General features: G+C 43.4%; 2 protein-coding genes across 2 annotated transcripts; one reads left to right on the top strand and one right to left on the bottom strand.

The window, feature by feature from the left end:
• Positions 1–2,960: 2,960 nt before the first annotated feature.
• Positions 2,961–4,731, bottom strand: LOC123042927 (uncharacterized). The gene is made up of 3 exons (XM_044465275.1): positions 4,321–4,731; positions 3,877–4,109; positions 2,961–3,754 (listed from the first exon to the last, which is right to left on the bottom strand). The coding sequence occupies exons 1-3, from the start codon at positions 4,721–4,723 to the stop codon at positions 3,104–3,106; spliced, it is 1,287 nt and encodes a 428-aa protein (XP_044321210.1). The 5' UTR covers positions 4,724–4,731; the 3' UTR covers positions 2,961–3,103.
• A 688-nt stretch (positions 4,732–5,419) lies between these two features.
• On the top strand, positions 5,420–9,651 carry LOC123042926 (uncharacterized). Its single transcript, XM_044465274.1, has 3 exons — positions 5,420–6,055; positions 6,850–7,079; positions 8,758–9,651. The coding sequence occupies exons 1-3, from the start codon at positions 5,503–5,505 to the stop codon at positions 9,385–9,387; spliced, it is 1,413 nt and encodes a 470-aa protein (XP_044321209.1). The 5' UTR covers positions 5,420–5,502; the 3' UTR covers positions 9,388–9,651.
• Positions 9,652–9,913: the final 262 nt, after the last annotated feature.

The raw sequence follows: 9,913 nt of genomic DNA, 5'->3' as shown, positions 1-9,913 counted from the left end.
TACTGCCTTTAGATAGGACCACTCTAACCGATCATAAGCCTTCATCATGTCGAGCTTAAGCGCACAGAACCTGTTGCTCTTGATCCTTCTAGACTTCATATAGTGCAGACATTCATAAGCTGTTATAAAATTATCCGTGATGAGACGTCCAGGAACGAAGGCCGACTGCTCTTCAGAAATTACCTCGGGGAGAATAACTTTCAACCTGTTAGCTAAGACCTTTGACGCGATTTTGTAAACCACGTTGCAAAGGCTTATAGGTCGAAATTGTCCTAAGAGTTTTGGACTTGCTATCTTGGGAATAAGAATGATGAACGTGCGGTTTATATCCTCCGGTGAGTCCTCTCCATTGAGCACCCATATGATCATGCATGTAATCTCATCTCCACATAGCTCCCAGTGCCTCTAGAAAAAGTGGGCCGGAAAACCATCCTGGAGCTTTCGTGGGGAACATTTGAAACAATGCTTCCTTAACTTCTTCTTTTGTATACACAGCATTCAGACGAGCATTCATGGCCCCATCCACTCGAGATGGTATATGTGAGAGTACCTCCTCGATGCAATGCGCTTGAAGATTAAAAAGATTAGAAAATATATCGTTAATAAAGAGGCTTGGTATTATTATACTGTTGGATCAATTATTACCTTAATTGCGATTTTAATCGCATTTGTTGTTGCATTCAAATGCTTTAGCTAGATAGTTGTATGTTGTTTTATGAGAATAAGTGTGTATGAACTTGTATTAATTTGGTCTTTTCGATCTTGTGTAATGAAGATGAGCCAGCAAAGGATGTACAATGACCCCGATGCTCTCCCTAGTTCATTAATGCCGTGCATAGTTTTCTGCGTGTGGCTGAAGCAAACAAGTGGAAAGGTTTTATGTGTTGTCCATGTGGTGTCTGTAAGAATGATCGGAATTACTCTACCTCAAAAGTCCTTCACGGCCACCTGCTTCAGTCTGGTTTCATGTCTGGCTATAACTGTTGGACCAAGGACGGAAAAACCGGGGTTATAATGGAAGACAATGAAGAAGAAGAGGATGATGACAACCATCCTAGGTTCCTCGAATACAATGGTACTACTATGGGGGAAGAAGCTGAAGAAGAGGCATCAGATGAGCCCGCCGATGATCTTGGTCAGGCCATTCCTGATGCAAAGAGAAACTGCGAAAATAAAAAGGAGAAGTTGAAGTTACAACGCATGTAGAGGATCACAAAAAAATATTGTACTCGAATTGCAAAGATGACAAGAAAAAGTTGGGTACCACACTGGAATTGCTGCGGATAAGGTGAATAAGTGGCACGATGGGGAGCGGAGGATTGATCCAGATCCAATGCAGCGCTCGTGTCTGGCGCAAAACACATTAAAGTACTTAATCTGAATATCCTGGTATATGCATTTCATCAATTTTCTAAAACGTGTGCGTCGAGGATATAAGTGCTTATCACCAGCAATTCAGATATAATGCATTCTCAAGGAGTATAACACACTCTCCCCATTCCGATTTGTTGCGCCTATCTCATAATTATTTTTTTGTAAGTTCTACTATTATTTCTTTCAATGATCTATGTAGATTATGAGATGAATTAAATTCTTACAATGATTAAAAGTAAACTACCATGTAATATTCCTACTCATTCAGTGGTCAGGACATGCATCCGTCGCAATTAATGAAGATTAAAGCATGATACAAATTTCTTCTACACGTCAGCATGCACCTTCGAGCCTCCAAGGATGTTGTCATGCCACGCTGATGGGCGTTCATTGGACACATCCATTTTTCCCGTTGCAAGGCATGGGCATATGTTCTAGTAGATATAATAGGGCAAACCCGGTACTACTCCATGTCAATATAGCACAGTACACCTAGGTAGTATCCATCTTGTCCCTGACAAGCCGGAACCAAGCAACAGTGATCTCCACCTCAGAGCCAAAGGCGGAACATGTACCCTAACTTATGTTGCAATATTGGGAAGGAAAATAAACATGACCCGCCGTAGAACCAAAGCCACCCACCATAGGGGGAGCCGACGCCGTAGAGGGGCATAACGGGCTGGTGACCAGCGGCGCCGGGGATATGTGGAGCAGGTCCTGCTGGGCGTGGCGTGTGTCACCAGGAGGATCGGGACGGTCGGGCGTGTGTTGGGTGCTACACTCATTGCCGGGAGTAGGTAAGAGGAGGACGCGACAGGGGTTGTGCTTGGCGCGGCGCGCAGCGCAAGATCGGGGTGACAGCCGCGTAACTGGGAGGAGGAGCATGCTAGAGGGATGCGTGGCAGGGAAGAGGAGTAGGGTGGCTGGTGGTGGGACGACGATAAGGAGGTAGGATGAGCGGATAAGGTGTGGGAGGTGGACGACGCGTATGTTGTTTTGTCGGTAGAAGTGGACGACGCGTGCACTCAGGAGGACAACCAACGAGCATAGGTGCACTTTCTAGAATTTGGGTAATTTAAATCCGGGCGCTACTTGTGCATGTTTCTAAAAAAATCAGCAATTCAACATAGTACTATATCATAGTAATAACTATAACATGAACATGTTTAGTGCTGTCCCAGCTTTTGGCAAATGGCAACATCAGATTCCAGCTTACAGGGAGAAGCAAAGCTTCCATAGGTGCATAAGGTTTTCCATGATACTAATTAGAGTGAGACAAAGATTGCACTCTATTATTGGCTTGGCTTGGTTACTTGAGAAAGGCAGGAACCAACTAATTTTGAAAGAACAATGTTCAGCTTAGATAATGTGAGACTAGATGCACACGAAAGCTCAGTAATCATTTTTTTCAGTAAAGGTGCTTTTCATGACTCATAATGCCGCATTAGGTGGATACAAGCATAACAAACAGACACCCAGCCTCTGCAGGATTAAAATGCAGACAAAAACAAACAAACGCGCACACACAACTGCTCATTAATGGAAACATAATACAATACAAGTTATATTCATTACACATACAGTCGAATATAACATAATATAGATTAGATACACACAAACAGTGGGACATCCCCTACTTGCCAGCATACAAATATTTGCAATGTTTTAGCAAAGCAAAATCGATATAATAGGGAAAACAGGGTAGCACTCCTGGTCAAGATATAGCACACTATGCCTGGGTAGTATACCCTTCGATCAACATATCCATCTTGTCTCCGACAAGCCGGGACCAAGCAACAACGATCTCCACCTCAGAGCCAGAGACGGAACATGTACCCTGGCTTATGTTGCAATACTGGAAAGGGAAGTAAACATGACCGCATGTACAACCAGATCCCCCATAGACTTTTACCACAACTTCCAATCCTCCTCCAAATTCTACCGAAACAACATTCCTTGACAGGGGAAGGTAGCCATCTAGATGTCGTTCATTTTTTGCTGCTGAATTTGTTTCAACATAATCAAGCAACACAATCTTCTCACGTCTGGCAGCACTACTATCTGCACTAGACGATGAACAAAAAACTTGGCCTCCAGATTTAAAAAGAGACCCCCCTCCAACAACATGAACAGACAAGATAGTGGCTTGGACTGTTGTAGGAAGTCGCTCAAGCCTCAACTCTGCTCTACACAATGGGCTATGGAAGGTTAAAGATGGCTGCTCACCGTTGTATGCTATGTCGTAATGGTTGATAGCCCAGATCAATTCTCTATCTTTGCGCTCATCACCTCCATCATGTATTTTTAGTTCGACTTCAAAGTCGACTGGGTCTACGGCTAGAATTGCACGAGACGGGCCAGTCAAGCACAAAGAAGAGTCCTGCAAAGCATTAGATCATCATTAGACATGAATGGAGTGTTTTGCTGAAGAAGAAGAAGAAAAAGAAGAAATGATGCTTAAAAACACAACGAAGAGAAAACTGAATATATAACAATGCATACATTTTCAGTGAGTACTTGGCACCTAATTCTTGACCGAGCGAAGAGAAGGTTGCGGTTGCGGTCCACGGTGTCTCGGGCAGCGACCACACCATACACCCTGAGTGGCCATTTGAGGTCATCACTTAGTTCAACAATTTTGAAGGAGTAGATCTGCAATGTGCTCCCAGTGACAGCGGCACGGGGCGGGATGATACCGGGTATGCAGTGCGTAAACTGCATAGGACTCAATGTGGCTGCAGCACCAAAGGTAAGGTGTGAAGTGTCAGAAATCTAGTATGATAAATAAATTAAGCAAAGACAATCAATTCACTTCCATTCGTTGCAAAAATAACAAGGAGATAATAAATTAGTGATATGCAGAAATATTTTGAGACATGAATAGAGCAAACGGACCAAGGAAAAAAAGTTGAGTAAGCTAAGCTGCAGCACGCATGTTTTACTTACTTTTATCTTCGAAGCCGCCGCACCGTCCGGACTTGCTGCCATTAGAGCGTTCCCAGATGCTACGGTGGCCTGCGAAAAATTCCAGCTCGTCATCCATCCACTCTTTGAGTTGCTCCGTTTGAGATTTCGTTTCCTGCTCGTCAGCAGCGTGCTCCACCTCCACAATCGGAGGCTTCTTCGGGGGCCTCTTCTTTCTTCTCCGCCGCCTGCAGTTCTCCCTCTGCCTCTCCATCTCCCTCTCCGCCTCCATCACCCTCTCATACTCCTCCTCATCCTCCACCGTAAACATCATCGCCAACTCATTCTTGTAAAGGTTGGGTCTAGCCAGGACACTGGAGGAGAGACGCAAGAATTCGTGGGTCAGCATCGTCTGATCCCTCTCTGCATCCTTCTTCTTCCTCATCCTATCCCTCTCCTTCTCTTCCTTCCTCTTCTCCTCCACCGCCTCCTCGGCAGCCTTGTAGAAATCCATGGAGATTTTCTTTAATCTGGATGTTGTGGTAACCAGCTCATCGGCCGTGTACAAGGAGATGCGGGCATGGGAAATCCAAAGATACTGTGACATGGACAGCAGCCGGTGGCCCAAGTCCTCCGTATCTTGGAGGATGGAGTTTACTAGTTCTTTCTCATCGTCTCTAATCTGCGGTGAGTCCGTGTTCTTCTGCACAGGGACCGATGATGTGTTGTCGGCCATTATTCCCTTTTCAGCGACTCTCGACGTTGCTGTTCCAGAGATGATATTCTCCCAGCGAGAAATCCTTGGAGTAAGGGACTCGAGCAAGTCTTTGCGCTCCCTCTGCAGGGCGATGATATCCTCTATCAGCGTCGACAACTCATCAGACTGATCTGTCACGGATTCCATCTCCCTACCCAGCAGGAGGACGTGGATTTTTAGAGCTTGGACGATCGAGCGATCTGTGTTTCAGTTTAGACAGTTTCCGTCGCGAGCACTAATAAGCGATCCTCTCCACGCCGTGCCCTTTCCATTATATTACGCAAACTGCTGGTTTCGGTCAAAGAAGAAGGCGGCGGCGGCGGAGACATAGATGGAGACGGACTCAGATAGCGGAGCTCATATCCTAGGCGGCGGCGGAAAGGGAGATCCTATAAAAAGAAAAAGAAAAAGCCCTAGGCGGCGGCGGCGGAAACAGAGATCAACAGTGTTGGGGAGAAGAGACGAAGATGGACATCAGGGCGCCGACTTCGAAAACAGACATGGTGGACGCTCTTCGTCGCTACCGTGAGACCCTGAGGTGGGAGACCAGTTCGCTGAGGAGCGAGGCCACGTCCCGGGGCCTGGAGACGATCGCCGGAAAGAAGGATTACCTAAATCGTCATCATCCCGGCGGGAGATCACTATCTCTCGAATCACCTCAGCTGGTCGAGCAGAACCAGAAAGTCGCGAGCCTGCCTCTGGTCAGTTTGCCCTACCTCGTTGCAAATCAAGAGGAGGCCCTCGCTCTGCTCTTGCACGAGGCGCTCAAGCTGGGCTACCGGGTCCAGTCTCTGAGGGAGCTCGCTGTCCCAATCCCCTTGGAGACGGTCAGATTACTCTATCTCCTGTCAAAAAGATGCGCGGAGATCTCCAGAATCATAGCGAGGCAAGGGTCGTCAAATTCAGGCAAATCTAATTCTCAGGTTGCTCCTGCAATTTCGGCTTACAAGGAGCGCCGTGCCAGCTGGGAATCAATTTGGGGCAGTCCCGTATTAAGGTGTGGAGGCTTCAATGACATAAGTAAGAGCCGTTCATCCATCTATATATGCTGCTTAATAAACTGACCTAGCTTAGTCTCTCTTTTTTTTTTGAAAAAACCTAACTTAGTCTCTATGGCAGCTTTGCTTCCATGTTCTTTCTTAATATGAATCAATTTCTCAATCAGTGCAACCGTATCACTTGCTGCCTTTCCTTCTTGTACAGTAAAAGTTTTAGTAATTTTGGTAGAAAATTTGCAACTCTGGGGAAACTCATTGTACTAGTTTAGGGGGAATTAGTGCTTGTGCCAGAAATTAGAAAAACCCACACCAAATTCCTAGAATATCATGTCAGTGTACTAATGCATCATGCATGTCATATTTAGGAACAAATCAACTCTCACCAATTTACTGTAAAGACAAGTGAGTAATTACCAAGGGTATTGATTGATCATATACATATGCCCCTCAGAGGCCTAGCGAACCGTACCATTCAGACATGGAGACAATAATTATTAGGTGTTTGATGGTAGTGATTATAACGAAGTAAAGTCAGGACTACAGTGCATTTGAAAGGAACACTAGTGATACGGATGGTGAAACAGCTATATACCTGCACAAATACACACAAGTGCACAGTTTCCCAAGTGGATGTTCCGATTTGTTGTCGGTGTCATGTATTTCCTGCTTTTGGTTCCTTTTTGTTTCTTAATATGCATTTCTCAGTCAATGCAATCATATTACATGCTGCTTTCCTTCTTGTATAGTAAAATATTGCACTTCTCTTGGTTTAGTAATTTGTACATTTATATAACACTAAACACATTGATGTTGCAGCCACATTGTCTCCTATGTACTTTACCCCCTTTGCTCCTGGTATCAGACCATACTCCGGCTGCGCCACCGAGGCATTGCAGATCTACTCCTTCAAAATCTTTGATCTAGATGACAGCTTGAAGTGGCCACTCTATGTGTACGGCGTAGTTGCTGCTCGAGACGCTGTGGATGGTAACCGCAACATTCTCTTCTCCCGCTCCAGGGCTAACTGTCAAGTACTCACTGAAAAGGTATGTATATGACATTTATTTTTTCTTCCTCTTGCATGTGAGCTCTTGTGTATTAAGCATTTACACTAGCAAATATAAAAAATTAATATGTTGGTCGATATGGCTCTGCTGGTTCTTAAATAAGCATAGCATTATCATTACTCTTGGATGAAAACAGTTTGAGTGAAGCAAAGTTTATCCCTATCAGCGCATAACTACACATCAAGGAAATGGAATTAAGCTCAGCAGGATTAGTCGAGTAGCACAGCAGATAACAAACTCACTCTGTGAGTAATATCTAGTTGTAATTAGTACAAGAGGTTATATGAAAAAAATAGTTTCTACTTCTGGCCGAAGTCAAGATCTATTCTGGATTAATGCAAGCAGCTTCCATACTGCACCTTCCAGGCAGACTGCGGGCCCTTGTTGATATGGTTGCATGGTTAGATTTGATTCCAGTATTTTCATACATATCTCAACAGCAGCAATATCATAGGTTTCTGTGTTCTAACACTTGCTCCCAAGATATATATTTAGCTTATTCAGTAAACCGAAATGAAAACATTTTAGGAAGTAGAGGTCATTCTCCCGTTTCGACCTTCTAATGACCATGGAAGATGAGTCAGTTTTCATTCAAAGATATAATCAATTGTACTGTTGTCAGCAGCAAGAGGAACATTCAAACAATCAATATGACAATTAATTCCTGGTGCTCTGTCCATCAGTACAAAAATCTCTTAGGAAGGGAATACCATTCTCATTCATAGGCATTTCAAACAAACAGATAGATAGCACCTCTGTAAATTAAGCACGGCAGGCAACAAATCAAACCCTCTCTAAGCAAAATATCTGTATGTTTTAGCTATTTGTATTAAGGCGCATGCAACTAAAACAACCATAAGAAGAAAAAATAGATGATTTATATGACCTCGCAAGCAAGAATATACATGTACTGAAACAAAAAAGGAGCGAGATGGTACTTTGTGTTATTTGTTCACCTTGGCAAAGATCTCATTTTTTATCAGCTCTGTCACTTTTTTTTTTATCTAGTTGCTACATTTCACAATTGTAACTTCGGCAATATAGCACAGATTATCTTCCTCCTAAACATTACATGGCAACCTTCATGTGATTGTCTACGCTCACTTATATTGACGCAAATAAGTAGATATTTGATGCCTCGGTACCACAATGATGTAACTTGGATATTTGATTCGGTGACTCGCTGCTACGTGTTTCAGTTAATGAGATACACTATTGAGTTAACAAGATACCGTATTTAGGCGTCCATGTAGGAAAGACATCCTATCGAGCTACTTGAGCATGCACCGGAGCTTAAATTGTTTTATTTACTTGGGACATCGAAGATAGAAAGAAAGATAAGAGGGAAAAAATAAAAAGTGTTATGCAGGCACAAAACCCCTCGTGCTTGCACCCGAGTAAAACACAAGTAGCATGCAGATTGACTATGCCTATGCATCTAAGTAACTAAGTACTTCTCCAGTTTGGTTAACTTTCCAATATGAACATGTCTTGTAGCTTCATGTTCCGGTTATGAGGAACGTAAAAGTCATTGAGTTTGTTCCTAAGCAAAGTTGTGATGGTCTATTTAAATTTAATTCTTTGTAATACTTTCCATGTAATCTCATATATTTCATTATAGCGTTAGTAATGACAACAATGATGATGATGTTTGCAGGATCCTTTTTTGCACTTGACTGTTCCTTCTCGTGCTATTCTGGCCGAGTACCCTGTTGACTTTGAAGTTGAACTAAGGATAAAAGATGGAGCAGAGCCCCAAGACAAAGCATTGATGAGTTCTACTAACCACCACCATTTCAGTGGTGATACTGCTCTTTTCCTTGGCAGCCTGTGTAGTGCAGAGGTGGGCCTTCAGACTGTTCGTAGTGCGATCCAGGCCACTATCTTGTCTATTCGTGTTGTTGGAGGGGGATTTCCTGTTGAATATGGTGTACAAGTTTCTTGTTCAACGTTTACTGAAGGTGCTATTGCTGCTGCATGTCGGCAAGTTGTGTTGCTTGATTCTGTTGAAAAATTTCCCGAAGATGGACTAGATGGTTACCTTCCTCTGTCAAGGAATGTTGTTACTGTGGAATCAAAAGGATCGCTTAGGATTATCATGAAAGGCTATTCAGAGTCTGGTACTGTTGCTGATGAAGCCCGGCTAGACTTCCCTGCTCAACATTGCCAAATAAGCACTCAAGAATGTACTATTGGCAATGCTAAGCTGCAGGTTGTCATTGCTTGGTCTCTACTTGTGAGGGACAAGCTCAACAACTTGGCAGAGGGGTACATCTTCCCTATATGACTCTTGTTTAGCTCATGCTCTTAGGCGATCAAACTTGGAAGTAATTTGTTTATTTTGTTGTCTTGTGTAATCTAATTTGAAGTAGACCTATATATGTTTATGCTGTCTTGTGTGATCAAACCTGAAGAACTGGACGTATGTTTGTTTGATCTTACATGATCAAACTTGAAGAAGTAGTAGACCAATATATGTTTCGTTTATTCTATTCCTACAACTTCTAGGGAGGTACCTTTATTACTTATGATGTTTCAGCTTGGAGTAGACCTACATTTGAGTTTGGGTCGAACTGACGAATGTAATTATTTTTGGTCGAAGACAAGAGCTTTGCCAAGCTAACAAATGTCAGTCATCCCGCATGGCCAAACTAGATCGAAATGTGCCTGTGCATGTTGGCTACTTGAGTTTTCCAAGCTATAGTACCTGTTTCTCATAGTAGAAAATTAACTATACCCTTGATTAATCACATTTGGGATGCAAATTGTAAGGCCGGGCAGATTGAGACAGAAGCGAGAGGCACGTAGCTTGT

The sequence above is a fragment of the Triticum aestivum genome, chromosome 2B (genome assembly GCF_018294505.1).
Source record: "Triticum aestivum cultivar Chinese Spring chromosome 2B, IWGSC CS RefSeq v2.1, whole genome shotgun sequence".
Classification (NCBI taxonomy): Eukaryota; Viridiplantae; Streptophyta; class Magnoliopsida; order Poales; family Poaceae; genus Triticum; species Triticum aestivum.
Note: the sequence above shows the minus strand (reverse complement) of the source record. Positions and strands in the feature narration are given on the sequence as shown.

Bases quoted from the DNA above. Each gene is read 5' to 3' on its own strand.
- LOC123042926 (XM_044465274.1), top strand. From the start codon at position 5,503: ATGGACATCAGGGCGCCGACTTCGAAAACAGACATGGTGGACGCTCTT. The intron at 6,056-6,849 runs GTAAGAGCCGTT...TTGATGTTGCAG, and splicing joins TGGAGGCTTCAATGACATAA to CCACATTGTCTCCTATGTAC. The intron at 7,080-8,757 runs GTATGTATATGA...TGATGTTTGCAG, and splicing joins GTCAAGTACTCACTGAAAAG to GATCCTTTTTTGCACTTGAC.
- LOC123042927 (XM_044465275.1), bottom strand. From the start codon at position 4,723: ATGAGGAAGAAGAAGGATGCAGAGAGGGATCAGACGATGCTGACCCAC. The intron at 4,110-4,320 runs GTAAGTAAAACA...TTGGTGCTGCAG, and splicing joins CGGCGGCTTCGAAGATAAAA to CCACATTGAGTCCTATGCAG. The intron at 3,755-3,876 runs GTATGCATTGTT...AATGCTTTGCAG, and splicing joins GCCAAGTACTCACTGAAAAT to GACTCTTCTTTGTGCTTGAC.